Here is a 17,095-nt window from a genome sequence, read left to right on the forward strand (position 1 = left end):
CTCTTGGAGTAGATCCCTTGGAAGGGGCACTGGACCTGTTTCTGGGATAGTAGCTGCCATTGGAAGTGATGCTGTGGGCAGGGATGAGCAGCTCCCATCCCTGTTTGCTGCCTTTGCTTTATCACCTGCGAGTCCTCTCCCTCTCTGATTCTCCAGATGAGAATCCATTCAGTGCTGCAAGTGCTTCTTGTGCAAGATTTGGGCTCAAGCTGCTCAGGGAAAAAACTGCAGCTGGTTGAGTCAGTGCCTGGATTTTCCTAACCAAATTGGAGCTGGGATGAATTTGCCTGGAGAGTTCTTGGCTTTGCTGAAAATGACACTCCAGCTTTACATGCAATGAATTCAAAACCATGTTAAACTTTAAAGTGCTCATGCTGGCTAAACTTTTCCTGTTTTAAATGTGCATGAAGCTGCTTCAAAGCAGCAGCTTTGCTGCTCGGGGGAAGAGCACTTGGACATGGGATCCTGCATGAATTCACCAGTCACTGTCAGACTTTGTTTGACCTGGCCCTGGAAGGTGATTTCCAAGGGACAGATCCCTCAGTCAATTGATGGAATAAACTCATATTTCCAACTGGAGGCTGTGGCTAAGGAGGGTTTGCTTCCTTGGCAGCACTGCCACAGCCCATGGCTGGAGCTGAGTGTTCCCATTCAGTCCCAGAAGGTTTTGATTCTTCCAGTGGAGCTGAGCCTGAAATGAAGGAGGTGAAATCATTTAGCAGAGCTGCCACTGACTGAGGTGAGGCTGATTCTCAGCTCAGGGCTTTAGTTGTTTAATTTATGCTAACAGATGGGAGTTGTGTTAAAACAAGGTTTAAAAAAAGCTCAGCTTTAGCTTTGTGATTCCATCCCCATCCCATAAATACTGTACATGGTGTTACTCAGAGTTTACCTTTTTTGGGCAGGTCGATAGAAGACTTTAATTTCTTTTTATAATCCATGTGTTTGCACTCCTGGGAAAGAACCAAAGTATGCAGATGTCATTATTCCTATAAATGCAAAGGACTTTATCCTAAATCTTCTAATTCTTTCATAGTAAATGGCAGCAGAGCTATTTGCCACGATGCTGCAGGAAATACTTGGCATTCTTGTAAGCTCCAGGGAGAGCAGGACTGGGATGATAACATCCTCTAGCGCCGCTTTTGAATGAGGTTCTTGCATAAAGGCTCTCTCTAAAATACCCCTCTGTTAGATTTAGAGGGTTTTTAACACAAAAAATGTGTTTCAAGCTGCTCCTTTTCCTGTGCTTGTGCAGCTTTGCTGCTGTGTCTGCAGCTGACTCTTGCAGTCCCGTGCTGCCCTTTTCCAAAGCTGACATCTGAGCTGGATTTATTGTGTTACAGGAGATTTTCCTCCTTTAAAATGTAAGAAACTTTCTTTGTGTGATCTGACAGAAAAGATGATTTCTCGAGCTTTACAGGCACAGCTAACAGTGCATTCCCAAGCTCTGCTGACAATAAGAACAAATTGTGTTGTTTTAAAATGTAAATGTATATTTTGCTGTGCTTCTTACTTCTCTTACCTGCTGGAATAGTTTTAGCATTAGCATATTTTAATACACATCTAGAAACAGGCAAAGCTGCTTTTATTATTGCTCATGGTCATGAATTATGTTAATATAAACACTGCAGCAAAAGGGAAATGAGAAATAAAGACTTGAGAAGCAAGAATTGGCACCTGATGGTTTGGGGTGGTTTTTTTTTTTCTGCTTATCAGCATTCACAATTGTCTTGTTTGTGGGGACTCTGGGCTGGGTGGAAATGGGATTTTTCATTAAGTCACAGGGTGTTGTTCCACTTGTAGCGGTCCCAAAGTACACCCAGTTTCTGGGTTTCATACTGATGGTATCTGGGCAGAAAGGAAACCCAGTTATCCCTTAGCCAATTCTCAGAGTAATCTCCTTTGCAACCAGCTTTTCAGGTAGGGCCTTCCAGGTTTTTCCATGCGCTGAGCAAAGCCAGCCCAGTCAACAAATCTGCAGGGAACTCCCCTTTCTCTGGAAAGCTTTGAGTAATTGAGTGCAGCGCTTTCTAATCTTTCGTATTCTCTGTTATTTTCCAATGACTGTGAGGAAGAATGGAACCGAAGTGGTTTTAGACAGACTGATGGAGTTGTTTCCAAGAAGCAGATGCCATCAATAAACCAGTTAACTTGGTTAACCCTCTGCAAGTGCAGGCCACAGCTGCCTCAGTGGGGTGAGCAATATCCCACAGCTCGTCTGCAGCACCTTTTTGCTCAGGGTTTTCCAGCCAAACCTGGGGTCACTGCTGTGCTCTCAGGTCAAACAGAAGCTGTTTCACCTGAAGCTCTTGTGAGGAGTCTCATCAGCTGCAATAAATGCAAGTTCTTGCTCCTGGCTGCAGAAATGCCCATCCCGCCATCCTTAGCTGAGGTTCTCCTCTCTTAGGGCCATTCCCCGGGGGGTTTCTGTGATTTTAGAGTGTTGGAAGGTGAGGAACAATGAGAGTGTTTGAGTGTTGAAAATCCGGGCTGGGATCACTGTTCTTCCTGTACATGCAGAATTGAAATTCTCTCTCATCTCCTCTCCTGAGTGCAGTGTGAGGATGGAAATGCTCCTCAGCTCTCACCTGATCAAGAAGTGCAGGTCTGGAGGTGCTGAATCCCTAAGCAAATGCAGATTAGCTACAAAAGTGGTGTGTATGATGAAAAAGGCTGCACAAGAATGTGCTTAAATTCCCCTGCTAAATGAACATTTCCATTAGAAGTGGCTTAGAGGAGAAAAAATCGGGCAGGGAAAACGCGTGCTTGTCATTCTTACAAAGGAGCTGGCTTCCAAACTGTTAATTTTTGGACAACTGTTGAATGACAGGAGTGCTTCCACTCTTTCCGTGCAAATCCCTGTAATAAACCCTTTTTAGCTTCCCACACTTCAGAGCTGTTCACAGCAGTCACCGTCTCCCTGGAAATCTCCCTTCAGTGCCTTGCACTGGCTGAGTCCTGCCTAAGGCACCCCTGAATCCTCTGGGGGTGGATTTGTCTGAAGATCAGACCTAGGTTAGAAAAAAAACCCGCCCAAACTGTCATTTTTAGAGCTGTAGTAACATCATTTGTGATTGCAGGGACATGAACTTGGTCACATTTCCTGCCTTGAATATCTCCTGTAAACCCCTCCATAAATTCTGTCTAAACATGATCTGCTTTAAATCCAGCTCTGGCTTAAAGATGAAATGTGCATTTGCTATCTTTATTGATCTCTGAACCCTGCCACTCTGCACTGAAATTCATTTCTTCTTGGTTTCATGTAGCCCTGTGGCATTAAATACATTTTTAACCTAGCAAAGATTCTGAGATGAACAGTGAAATCTTTTGTTTAAAGTGTGTTTTACTGCACTGTGTTTCTGACTCATAAAGGTACTGAGTGTTTCCCTTAACTTGGTAATTCCCATAACCAAATCCTGGTTTATTCAAATCATGTTGAGTGTAAAAGTGTGTTTGTATATCTCATGATTTAAAAATAAAAATGTATCTGCACCCTGAAACATTCTGTCAGCAGAGATCAAGGTAGGGGGACAAGTGTTTTGTGTCACCTCGGGTAGCAAAGGAGTTCAGGCATAAATCCGAAAGTCCTTAAACAAACCAATGTCACACCTTGTATCAACATCTTAAAGCTCAGGAGATCTTTAGGATGAAGGAAGGATTTTAAACAAATACCTTGTAGTTCCCTAAAACATCCCTGCTTTTAGCTTTTGGGTCTGCTGCATAGTCAGAGCCATAAACGGGATGGAGTGAGGGGCTGTAAACAAAGATTGCTGATTGTTGAAGATGAATTTTGAAGGAAATGTCTGCCCTGTTTTGCAGAGGTGAATCTGGTGCTGGGAAGACTGAGAACACCAAGAAGGTTATTCAATACCTTGCTCATGTTGCTTCCTCCCATAAAGGAAGAAAGGACCATAATATTCCTGTAAGTTGGGGTATTTTCTCATTTGTTTATTGCTCTTTTTGCAAATTACCATCTTTGCATTTGAAAAAATGACTTTTTCTTTATTAAACTGTAATATAATCTGTGTAATTTTGTCTCAACCATTATTTTCTCTTTAGCAGTGGCTGAAACGAGCAGTTACATCAAAATTTTTAGCCCATGTCAACTGCCTAATTTCTGTTGTGCAATTAAAGGCTTTATACAAATAAAAGCAAAGCTTTCTGATGCAATAAACCCCATTTTTCAAAAACATTCAATAAACCCAGGCAATTCTAACTGAATTTAGTTCCCACTGGCTGCAGTTTTCACTATATTTGTGAACAAGCTTTTTATGCTTTCAAAAATTAACTTGTAGATAGGAAAAATTATCCAACTTAAAAGCTGCTGTAGGCTTGCTATATCTAGAAGCCAGCATCTAATTAAAAGCTCAGATTTTATGACACTATAAACAAGTGAGTATATCCTTTTATATCAGAGAATATTGGGCTTTTTGGTAGCTTGAAACCAGCTCTGATTTATTTAAAACTTTCTTCAGATTTCCTGCCAGGCTTCAGTATTTGCACTGAATTTTTAGTGATTCTTTGCTTTTAAAAAACAGGAATGGGTTTGAATATTCATTGTTATGAGCACTCGGATCTCTTTGCAGTGAAGTTTTAATTCAGATTTGCTACAAACACTGGTATATTAAAATATATAATTGCTGTAATCATGAAAGGCACATGCCTGGTTTTCCAATAGTAATCCTGGTGTCTGTGGTGGCTGGAACCTTCAAACTGCTTTATCTTATGGGATTATAGATTTATTAGAGAATTACAAAATTATAGCAAAGATTTCTAAGATCAAGTCCAGCCTTTGACCAATCCCTCATTCCCACTGAACCATCCCATGAAGTGTCACTTGCAGTCATTTTCTGAGCCCCTCCAGGGATGCTGGTTCCAAACTCCTGTAGGAACATGAGGTGACTTTTAATCAGTCTGTGAAGGGAAAAAAAAGGCGAGAATTTGAAGTGGGAGAGAAGGAAAAGTTGCAGGTAGATTTGGAGAAATCTGCTAAGTGGATGGGGAAACTTGACTCTTTGCTTTAATCAAAAGTAAAACAGTGAGCCTGTGCTTTGACACTTATTCAAACTGGTGCTGGTTTTTCACACAGAAAAGGTGAAAATCAGTCTGTGTAAGTGTTTCCTGAGCAGGCTGAGGGTGCTGAGGCCTCAGGAGGAGCTTTCTCAGGACTGGAGTGTCAGAGTGTCAGGGCTGTGTTGGGAGGTTGTGCCTCTGGGTGACACTGCCTGGGACATCATCCACCAGAAGGGATTTTCTGTGGAGATTTTGAGTTATGCATATTCTTGGCTTTACCACTGTGCAGCCCAAAACAAACCCAGTGTTCTTTCAGTTTCTACAAAAGTAGAATTGCCAACTGGATTTTGGAGAGAAGGGCATTGTGTTTACACCAAGTACTTCTAAATATACTGTTGAAAACTTGGAATACCTCAGGCTTGAAAGACACTTCTGGGAGCCTCTTGTCCAGACACCTTTCAAAATGTGCCTTCCTTCAAAGTGAGATTGCATTGTCCAAGCCCCACAAAAGCTGAATTTTGAAAATCTTGAGGGATGGAGATGATGCAACTTCTCGGGGAAAGCACAGGAAAGAAAGGGGAAAGCTGGGATGTGAACAGAAAGAACAGGGAGTGTCCCAAATAAAACTCTTGGATTGTGCCCTTCATTCAGTGCAGCACCACAGTGAGCACTGGATTTGCCATATATCCATGAAAAAATGCAGGATGTTAGTCACCAAACTAATTTTGAAAATATAAATGGGTCTCCCTTGTTCTGCAACCATTAGTTTTTGTTCATATATTGGAAATAAAGAATCTCTGATCCTCACAGGTGCCACTGGAAAGGTTAGAAATGTCAGAATGGGGGTTCTAGAAGCAGCCCTAATTTAGTCCTGTTTGCATATTCATTAGAAATCTCTAGAGGGCTGCTGGTGAGCCACAGTCTGGAGAACCTGTGCATTACCCTGTGCACAACAAGATGCTAAATAGGCTTGTTAAATTAATCCATGACTTGCAGTCTGTCTGTATCCATCCTGTTACAGATAATTATCAGTGACATGTATATTTCTGAGCCTGTTTGAATGTCTCATTGATTATTTTTTTAAACAAAGCAATTAGTATGCTAAGCCATGGGTTAACTTTGATTTGCCTAACAGAGTGCTGTAAAAATAGAACAGGGGCTCAGCAGGTCCCTGCTCCAGCTGGGATGGCGGGGAAATGTTCAGTCTCTCTAAGGAACTCTGCCCATCCATGGTTTGCATCCAGCTGCTTGTCCATGAGGCTTTTCTATCCCCAAATCCCTCTTTCTTTAGAGCTGACAAAGTCCTGCACAGCCCTTAGCACATCATCCTTGGAAATGGAGTCAATAACACAGGGGCTGGAGTTTCAGCCCGAGCAGTCGTGATTCCTGATTTTTGACTGTTGGAATCTGTGGCCCCAGTGTCTCATTTCCTCTGGAATCCCAAGATGTTGTCTTGGGCGCTGTGCTCGCAAGTGTGGGGAGGTGCTGGAAGTGTGCAAGAGAAACTTCAGTAATTGTGAGGTTTGGCAGAGCCAGGTGAGGCTGCTGCAGTCCCTGAAATTGGAGATAGAGGCTGAGCTCTCCAGAGCAGAGCAGGAAGGGAGGGACAGCTTTCCCAGTGGGTTATAAACAAGAGTCCCCTAAGGGCTGAAGGTGGGCTGAAAGTCAGCCCTGCACCGTGTCCAGTCTCCAGCAGATGAAACCTTGACATCAAATGCAGATCACAAATCCCAGAATGGCTTGGGTAGGAGGGGATGCTAAAGATAATCCAGTTCCAGCTCCCCTGCCATGGGCAGAGACACTTCCCACTGTCCCAGGCTGCTCCAAGCCCCAGTGTCCATTCCAGGGATCCAGGGGCAGCCCCAGCCCCTCCCCACCCTCCCAGGGAACAATTCCTTCCCAATGTCCCATCCAGCCCTGCCCTTCTTCAGCTTCTACCCATTCCCTGTGTCCTGTCCCTCCAGGCCTTGTCCCCAGTCCCTCTCCAGCTCTCCTGGAGCCCCTTTAGGCCCTGGAAGGGGCTTTAAGGATTCCCCAAAGTGTTCTCACCCCAAACTGCCTCTATTTTCACTAAACCCAGCTTTCATGTTGGTGCTATTTTAGACTTTAGAACTCATTAGTGGTACTTTCAGGTTAATGATTGCTTTCAGTGGCTGCGGGAAATGCTAAATTGCTTAAATTGTTTTATTAATTTCTAAAGAAACAGAATTAGTTTTTGAAGGACAGGATCTCAGATAGGCTCACTCAGGCTAAATCTCCCCTGGGTTTCCCAAGTGGGCTTTAACTGCCCTAATTTAAACACAGAGAAGTTAAATCTGTGCCTGATTGAGCTCAGTTCTGTTTCTACTAGGACACGAATGGACACCCAAGAGTGCAATTCATCTTTTCTAAATATAAACAACTGAAACTCCTCTGAATTCCGAGGTGTTCCTGTCCTTCCCCATGATTCCAGGAGGGGTAATTCTTTTCTTGGCAGGTAGAGTGCAGCTTTGAAAATTCCCATTACTTACCTGACCAAGCCAGACCTCTGCCAGCTGCTTTACAGATCTCTATCAAAATCTGCCATTCTGCACTAATAAAATAAAGAGTCATAGAAAGAGGGAGCACATTTGGCTTGGTATAAAAATCTCTTGTTGTGTGTGTTGTTTCTCCACAATATTTTGCCTCAGGGATCTCAGATATGAAGCTTAACATTATTAAAGTCACAGACTGAGCCAAGGAAGAAAGAATGGAATTGAAAATTTCTGCCAAAGCTTTGCAGATTTGAATTTTGAAGGGGTTTTATTTTACTTTATTGCCTTCACGTTCCCTTTGTCCTTCTTGCTGGCAAAATTCCAGTGTAAGGTTGTGCTGCTGCTCGTGTTGGTGCTTGAAAGGAAGCAGCAAAGGTCTTGTCTCAAATGTGGGTTTGCATTTCTTAAATATTTTTTGTAGTCCAGTGCAAAACCAACCCCTGTGCCTCCTTGGTGTTGTTTCCCTCACGTTGTTCCATGAGCTCTGTGAGTGTTAAGGGCAGTGATCATCTCCTCCATCCCAACACCTCACAGTGCCCAAGGCTGGGGAGAAAGGGACTTGGGCTTAATTTTGAAAGCAATGCCCAAATAATGCAACTCCTGCCCTTTCCCTTCTGCTCAAGGGCCATCTGTCATCTTGGGTTTAATTAGTCCCTGCATAAACACAGGGTGCAGTGTTTTGCACATGCCAATAACTTGTGTTCTGAAATGAATTTGGGCAGTTTCTGTGAAACTTTCTGTGAAGTGAGTGTGTGGTTAACCGTGCTGACAGTGCTAATTTGGGATGTGACATGCAGCTGGAATGCCTGCTTGCTAACTTATCATTTGTTTGTTTGCAATGAACAGCCTGAATCACCCAAACCCGTGAAACACCAGGCAAGTGGTTTTTTTTAATGCTTTTCCAGTTATGTAGGAGAACCGATGTATATTCTTCTCTTTGTGCTGATAATGTGGGAAACCTTGAAGGAACACAGAACTAATAGAGAATTTTGGAAATGTTTAACTGGCTTTGAGAGAGGGAAAAGTGAGCAGCTCATGAGTTTCTCAGCAGAGCAAGGGATTTTAACCACTTTTAAGCCCTGAAATGAAAGGTTTGCCCTCTCTCCAGCCACCCTCCTCCAAAATACTGTGTGTATATTGGGTAATGTGCTGCTGAGAGAGTGCAGAACACTTTTTAAATATTAACCAAAGCACTAAATAAAAGATTGGATTAATGGAGGCTACAAAATTCTTTTGATTAAGTGTTTTGTCTGAAAATTTTTATAGCTTCACCAATCACCAATGAAGACTTTGATCTCAAGTGTAAAAGGCTTGGCATAACCAAAAGCCTTCTGAAATCAAGAGTTTCTCCTGACTTTCTAGGATAAGTGATGTGAGCAGAGTGGGATGTGCTGCCTGAATTAATGTTTGCTGATTTGAGCTGCAGCTTCTCTCAGTGCTCAGGCTCCAGGTAACAGTGCCCATCCCAGGCCCCTGATCCCCCTGGCCCTGGGCACAGCTCTCTTTGATCCCATTTTCCTGGGAGAGAGAAGGAATTGCAGTCCTCCAGGTAGAGTTCACCTGAAAGAGGCTTAAGGTGGAAGTTGAGGGCAGGAATTTGGAAATTGCTGCCACAAGATAAATGCCCCACTCTAACCTGAGCTGGTAAGTGATGCCTTTGTGCTGGGCATGAGCTTTTTTTAAATAAAGAAAAAGCTTTGCTCCAGCTCTTTGGGTTGTAACCAACCATGGAAACTGAAGCAGCTCCCCTGGGTTAGTTTAGCTGTGTGAATTTCTCTGAAGCTGATGAGTGCAGTGTAACTACAGTGCAAAGGGAAATAGTAAAGGAACCTTCAAGTGTGATGTATTGGAAGCAAAAAGCAATCCCTGGACAGCTGTGATGCCTCTGGGAGTGTGTGGTACACATTAAACCTCTGCACCCCAACTGTGTGTCTGAGCCCATGGTCTCTTTTTCAGAAGCTGCAGACATTCCTAGTGTTGAACTTAATCCTCCCTCCTTGAGCACATCAGTCAGTTCTGAGGGTTTTTACTAAAATATTTGTCAAGTCCAAAAATAGACGGAGTGGTGTTTGGTTTAACCCTCCTTTTGCTTAGAGCTGGCGTGTCAGGGTTGACATAAAACGTTTGCTGGTGAACATTTTAACTGTGTCCGTGGAAAATGCTAATCCCAAGCTGTTGATAGTGCATAAGGCATGGAATCATTAACATCTCTGTTTCAATGTCATTTGGAACTCCAGAGTGGATCCCTGTTGTATGTGAGTAGCATGGAGCTTCCCCTGCCTGCCCCAGGCCTCCCCAAACCCAGTCACTGCTGGTTTTCCTGAAACTGAGACAATCACCTGGCCTTGTCTTCGTGGTGCCTGCATGAACTCCTGCATGACCTCACTTCTCCCACAGTTCCCATACTGCTTTTTCCAACTTCTGGGGAGGTGCCCAGAGGCCAAACTGACGCTCTGCAGTTCAGTCTTTGCAAAACACTGAGCTCTTCAGAAAGAGGATTGCTTTTGGCTGAAAGCAGTCCATGGAGAGAGGAAAACTCCCAAATCAGGAGCCTTTTTGCACGGTGAGAGGTGCGCTTTCCTTGGTGACAGCTGTGAAAAGGCTGCGTGTGCAGCACTGCTCGTTCCCATGGTTTTCACCCACAGCTGAGGATCCAACTGCTTCCTTCAGCTCCTCAGAGATGATGGCAAAAACGAGCCCTTGCTGCCTCCAGTCAGAGGGTTTGGACACATGTTTGTCCACATTCTCTGCTGCTTTATTCCAGCCCTGCAGAGGTTGCTGTGCACAGCCCCAGCCCATGCCCGTGGAGCAGTCACTGTGCAGCCAGGGCATTTCTTCCCCAAAATATTCCAGACTTGGGCCTGCCAGCTGTGCCACACTCCCTGCCTTTGCTGGATGTGCTGGGTTTTATCCCAGGAGCAGTGATGAGGGAATCTCCCTTGGATCTTGGTGTGCCCACAGGAGCTGGCAGCACGCTGGGAGAGGGGAGGGAAGGTAGGAGCATTCCTAGAATCTGAGCTTTCACATGGGAAATCTGGACAATATCAATTGCAGACAGCACAGGGTGGCTATAACAGGCATCCAGTTTGTCTCCAGTTGCAGGTATTTTAATGTGTCAGTTTAAATGTGCTTTTAAACTGGGTTTGGCAGCACTGCCATGGCACTGCTGGCTCTGCTCTGGGCTAAGACTCACATTTAGTCTTTCTGCATTTATTCCTTCTTTCCTTACCCCAGAATTCAGGGAATGTAAAATTCCCTAAAGGGAATACATTTGGAAGTAGGTAACTTCTGAGCAGATAACATGAGGTCACATAAAAGAAGAAGCAGCCATTTATTTCCAGGCGAGCTTGAAATATATTTCAATATACAAATTAAACTCTTTCAGGTGTTAAGTAGTGAATTTTTAAAATTCCTGTCTAAGAATTGACCCCGTGTGGAAGCCTTAGGAGACTTAATGCTTCCTGTTCTTTGATGCTTGGTCTGGGGCTTTTATTCATCAAGACTATAAATAATTGGAAAAAGCAGGTTCATGAAATGTCAGATTTGGAGACTACATTCCAGACAGCTTCACTTGATTTTTTTTTTCCCAAACCATCCTTCAGAGCAAGAAGATAATATATTTTCCTGTGTACATTTGTGCCTCCTGGGCTCTTGGAAGCAGCACAGACTTTTTTTTGTTACCAGACCTCCTCATGGACAGCACTTGTAAAAGCTGTTGTGCAATTTCCTTGAGATAAGTACTTCACATTCTAAACTCATTGGCCAGAACTTGCAGAAACATTTAACAAATGCATGAAGCATCCTGAGCTGGCTGGATTGAGCAATTTGGAAACAGTGTTTGTAATTGGTGTTGCTCAGTTGTGCTGTTCTGGCCCTCTCAGGTGTGGGCAGGTCAGAGGTGATGCAATGAGATGAGTTTCAGTCTGACTCATCTGAAAGTGAGTTTGAAAATGGGTATTTCTGAGCTTGAAAATAGATGTTCTGAGATAGCTGTATGGTCAACACAAAGTTTAAATCTAAAACTTTCAATCAGTGCAATTGGTTTCTTCCCTTAAGCAGCACTTAAGGTCTGTGCCTGATTTCATTAGCCCTAAATGTGAATTTTCTTTCCCATCTTGGGTGACTTTCAACATCCATCAAGTCCTACCTGGTCCCTGCTCTGTTCATGTGTGTCTCTGTGTGTGTTTTAATAAACAAACCCCACCCAGAAAAACACCACCAAAAATCCAGCCACATTCACCCCTGGATGGAGGAGACGGCAGATTTGGGAGTGAGGGGAAGGATGAAAATCCCTTCTGGAGGTGGTGGCACTGCCACAGCCAGGGGAGGTGACTGTCAGGAGAGGCAGAATATTGAAGCCTGCACAGGTGCTCTGCAATAAATGTGTTTGTTTTTCTGTCTCTTTGGTTTTTAGGGGGAGCTGGAGCGGCAGCTTCTTCAGGCCAACCCCATCCTGGAATCCTTTGGGAATGCAAAGACAGTGAAAAATGACAACTCCTCCCGCTTTGTGAGTACCTCCTGTCCCTCCAGAGTCTGTAAACCTGACTGCTGTGGGTGGAGAAATCCCCTTTTTTAGTTGCCTCTCTAATGAGTATCAGAAGATTATCCGTTCTCTTCCTCCATGAGTCCAGGTTCTCTTATAATGCCTTCTGCATTTTTGGGCTCACTGAAGACACCTCCTCACCGGCTCTTGGCAAAACATGATTTTATCCTCACTCCAGCCATCTCTGAGCTGACAGCAGTTCACAATTAAACAAATCTAACTCTGCTGGGGAGCTGAGCTGGGGCTTGTGTGCACAAATCCTGCTGGATTGCTGGGAAGTGGCAAAGATCGTGGCGTCCCCATGGGACAGGCAAATCCTGCAGCCTCCTTCTCCATGGCTGTGACTTGATCCATTGATTGGATTGGGGAGAACATCCTGAATTTCTACAAAAACGCAGAACTTGCATCTACAACTCCATCTAAATGTACTGATTTACTGCAGGAAAGTCAAAAAGCCACTGTGTGACTTAGCCCAGGTGTCAGGCACTGCTGTAGCTGTTGCATGTTTTTGTTGGGTCCCTGCCTGCTGTTCACAGAGTGTTTTGGTGGCTGATAACCACTTCTGATGGGTTCCATTGTTTTAAAAATTGTGGTGGAACTCGGGGTGAATTAATAGCTTTTTGCCACTTCTTAGAACTTCCTTTCCTTTGAAAGAAAAAAAAAAAAAAAAGCTGTCTCCTATTACAGGGGGAAGATGTTTTTAGTACAACTTCAAACGTGCACAGGAGGTATTAAATCTTTTTGCTTGCAAGAACAGCACTAAAATTTACAGAACAAATGAAAGATTTCTTGTCTGCCTTTGACATTTCAACAGTTGCTTGGATTTATAATGCATGAACTCAACTCCATGATAAGAACTCTGCAAGACTGTATGACTAAATCCATCAGCCCTTTCAGCTGAGAAGGGAGAGCAGAGTTTGGTGGAAATTCAGCTTTTTAAATTTTACAGCCCTGTAATTTATAATGTTGCTTATAGAAGCTGGGTACAGGATTTATAACATCAACAGGTTTCACTGCACAATGAAATTCTACTTTGTTACCTGTCTTGAATCCATCAGAGACTGTACTAATTTAATGAGAATATTTCTTGCCCTAAAAGATGTTAGCATCTGGTTTGTGTTATTTTGAGCTCTGCATTGCCATCATGAACATAATCACTCTGATGGCTCCAGCTCTGTTTTCATAAAGGAGCAAGTATAATTCATTCCAGATGGTCTCATCTCATGCAGGAAAAAAAAAAAAAATCATCTTTAACAGCCATTTTAAAACCTGACTTTAAAAATCTCTCTCCTCCCACGAAGTGAGAGGTGGTGTTGTTCAGCCCTGCAGGTTTGACAGCCTTCCCCTGCTCCTGATAACCCAGGGAGGACTCCAAGAAGCCCAGTGGCCAATGGATTTTATTTTTCCCCTTTTTTTAGTTCTACCAAAGGCAGTTCTCCTGTGTTCCAGGGAATAAATCTCTGGTTTGCATTGGATAGGAGAGTGGGCTTGCTGGATTTATGTGGCAGCTCTGAATGCTTCCCTCTGATGTGGTTTTTCCAAAGCCCTGGACTCAGTGCTGTGATGTGTCAACAGAATTCAGCCCTTAGATGAGCTGAAGAGAGGCCTTTTGGAAAAGGAAGGAGAAATCTTTTTGGGCCAGGCAGCACCTGAGATTCAGGAGTGGAAGCCCCTTCAGGCACCAGAAAATGCCATAGAAATGTGCACACCTGCAATGTCAGCATTGCTCTCCTCCTCAGCCTGAGTGTTTGCTCAGGGGAAATGAAACTTCACATTCAGAGGAGTTTTTCCTAAGTCTGGATTCCAAATAAATCTGCACTAGGAGTTCCTCAGTCTTTAGAGTGTGTTTGTGTGCAATGTGCTGCATTGGGATGATGGCTGAGCCCATGGAAGGGGAAAGGTTTCCTTTGAACTTGGGAAATCCTTGATCCATGAATGCATTTGGATTATCTTTGGTATGAACAGCATTGTCTTAATTAACAACAACAAAAAAAGTAATTATGAAAAAAAAAATCTTCTTTTCTTTGCAGGGCAAATTCATCAGGATTAACTTCGATGTCACTGGTTACATTGTTGGGGCCAACATTGAGACCTGTATCCTTTTTCCTGCCCCATCCTTGCAAAATGCAGCTTCCCTGCTTTGTTTTGCTCTTAACCCCAGAATTCATTGGAATGCAGTGAAAGGTTGGACATTCCTTTGAAAGCATCCATGTCTTCCTTTGTTTCAAAATAACTGATCAAATATCACAGATTCAGCGGCTCCGAAATCCGAAACTCCCAAATTCCGCACTCTGAAACCTGCAGACTGACCTTAAACCCAGGGTGTGTTAAAAAGGGAAACCGTGTAAAATGTGCTTGCTCTGGGAGTATTTCTGAAAATCCCCCAAGGCCTTCCCAAGGAGGAGCTGAGGCTCTGCCTGGTGCCAGGGATGGCTAAAGGGATGCTCCTGATGCAGGGACAGAGCTGGGCCACCTCCTGCCAGCTCAGCTCAGCTCAGCTACCCATAAAGATTCAATAAAACAAGGCTTTCTATTATACTTAATTAATTACTATTAATTCCAAAGCAAATTCAGTTTTAATTCTAAGATTCGCCTTTATTTATGACTGTAAAACCAAGTAAAAATACTGGCACTGAAAGCCATTCCCTGAAGTTGTTTTCTCTGTGCTAAAAATGTATTTATTGTGTAATTTTGAGTTTTCTGGGAGAATAGCAGCAGAGTGGTCATAAAAGGATGAAGCTGGAAGTCTTGGTAAACAACGTTAAGTGAATATTGATCATAAACAATGCTGTAGTTAAGTGTCTGTTTGGTTGCTGGAACTGCTTGATCTGAAGTGCATTAAAGGTTTGGAATTGTCAGAAAATGTGATTTCCCAATAAGGCTGGGAAAGATCTATAGTTATTCAAAATATGTTGCAATGATAAGTGGCTTTTTTTCATTCACCACAGCACAGAAATGAAGGCAGCTTTTAGAAAGTCCAGATGAATTGTTTTGCCCAGAACTGAAAACAGGAGGATTTAACTCTTGGGGAATTTCTTCTTTGTCACAGAAACTCATCCTTGCCACTGTCATTTCAAATCCCTGTCCTATATTTGCTTTACAATATGGAATATTAAGAAATAAAAAAAAATTCAATAAGATTACAGTTCATGGCAGCTAATCAGGCACTACCTGGTGCAGAAATTGAATTTGGGAGCTGCTTAAAGGGAGTGTGCATTGTCATGGGAAAATGCAATGCTTGGAAGGAATGACAAATGCACTCTGGGTGATAAAGGACTTCTGGATTCAGCAGCTGCTGTGTTTTTGGGATTCAGAGTTCAGCTATGACCTCAATAGAAGTGATGGAGAAGGGTGGGAGCTCCTCCTCACCAAAGCTGCAGCTGATCCATGGTAGGCAGTGGTGGCTGCAGGGAATGCAGGACAATGCAGGGAAAAACAGCCAAGGGATGGGAGTGTTGAAATGTCAAGAATTTGCTGAGGTGAAAAGTGGGTTTCTACCAGTCTCAGCTGGAAATCTCTTACTTAGTCACTAAAAGTTCATATTGGACCTGGTCCAATGACAGAATTCCAGCCTGGGATCCAGGGGCAGCCACAGCTGCCGTGGACATTACTCCTGAAATCCTCTTTGGTCTCCCACAAATTCCATAGGCTGCTTTGGAGCTCTTGTTTGCTCTGTGGGTTTTTAAGCCAAGTTTGGAGGTGACCCTTGACTCCAGGTGTTCCCAGACCTGCTGGAGAAGTCTCGTGCTGTCCGTCAGGCCAAGGATGAGAGGACCTTCCACATCTTCTATCAGCTCCTGGCTGGAGCAGGAGAGCACCTCAAGTGTAAGCTGGGGAATTTGAAACCTGTTGGGTGCTGCATTTGTTGTTTCAGTAGGACAGGATGGGTTTGAATTATCCTTTGGTTGTGAATGGGGAGTTTTAAAAGGAGGAGAGGACAGGCAGCTTCATTCTGAAATAACTCCTGGTTTTATCACATGTGCTGGGGAGCCACTCTGGCATTTCAATTTTCAAAGCCCAGTTTGGGCAGGCTCTGGCTGGGAATCCCTGGATTGGAGCTGCAAAGTTCCCAGCTGGAAACAGCCAGCCCTGGTCAGCAGAGGCAGCCCCAGAAAATTAACCCAAACTTAATCAAACCCTGGCTTTCTTCAAGCCATTGCAGTGCTGGGGTGGTGATCTCAGCTCTGTTTGGGGGGGTTTTTTCCCCTCTTAGGGAATTTCTGGTAGATTGTGATAAGTGAAGCTAATAAAGATCCAGACTTCAGAGGATTGATCCACTCTTCCTGTATGAGATAAGCTGGTGCTCAGCATCCTTGATGTGATCATCAATCCCCAAATCCATTTCTGCTGGGCTCTGTTACCTTTCAGTAGAGATTTTCCTTTTAGGATATTCCAGATGAGGATTTGAGATGATGCTAGATCTGGGTGATGTTCTGTGGGCTGGTTTAATGCATTAAAGAGCTGGTGGAGGTGGCTGCAGAGAGAGAGTCTGAGTCTGGCCTCAGCCTGGGAGGTGCACTTGTATTTTTAGGGTTTCGAAGCTGCTGTCCTGGCTTGTGGCCATATCTGAGGAGCTGATTTCCTAAAGCAGAACTGGGGAATTGAGTGAGAACAGAGCACGGGTGGGTGTGAACAGCATTTCTGAGCTTATTTTTCTGTCTCTTGCCCTTTCCCCCAACACAGCTGACCTGCTGCTCGAAGGATTTAACAATTACAGATTTTTATCTAATGGCTACATCCCCATCCCTGGGCAACAAGACAAGGATAACTTCCAGGAGACAATGGAAGCCATGCACATCATGGGCTTTTCACACGATGAGATCTTGTGTAAGTTATGAAGCCTCTGGAATTTTCAAAGCGTTCTTTCCTCTCTAACACACACACATACACACACTCTGCTAATTTAATGTCACCAAATTTAATCAGTGTCTTTGAGAGCCTGAAGAAAATGTTTGCTTAACTCCAACTGGAGTTGAATTCAAGCCATTTGCCCAAAAAGCAAAGTACAAAATGTATTTCCTCTCCG

The 17,095-nt window shown here is 43.7% G+C and overlaps 1 protein-coding gene across 1 annotated transcript in view; it reads left to right on the forward strand.

Moving 5' to 3' along the window:
* The window catches only part of MYH10 (myosin heavy chain 10), an 84,512-nt gene that overhangs the window by 34,715 nt on the left and 32,702 nt on the right, over positions 1-17,095 (forward strand). Inside the window, exons 5-9 of the mRNA XM_083874581.1 lie at positions 3,820-3,922; positions 11,941-12,033; positions 14,100-14,163; positions 15,796-15,894; positions 16,753-16,896. Of these exons, the coding sequence (XP_083730707.1) occupies positions 3,820-3,922; positions 11,941-12,033; positions 14,100-14,163; positions 15,796-15,894; positions 16,753-16,896 (503 nt within the window). The remainder of the gene's footprint in view (positions 1-3,819; positions 3,923-11,940; positions 12,034-14,099; positions 14,164-15,795; positions 15,895-16,752; positions 16,897-17,095) is intronic.

This window comes from Zosterops lateralis (assembly GCF_965231275.1).
Source record: "Zosterops lateralis genome assembly, chromosome: 18".
Classification (NCBI taxonomy): Eukaryota; Metazoa; Chordata; class Aves; order Passeriformes; family Zosteropidae; genus Zosterops; species Zosterops lateralis.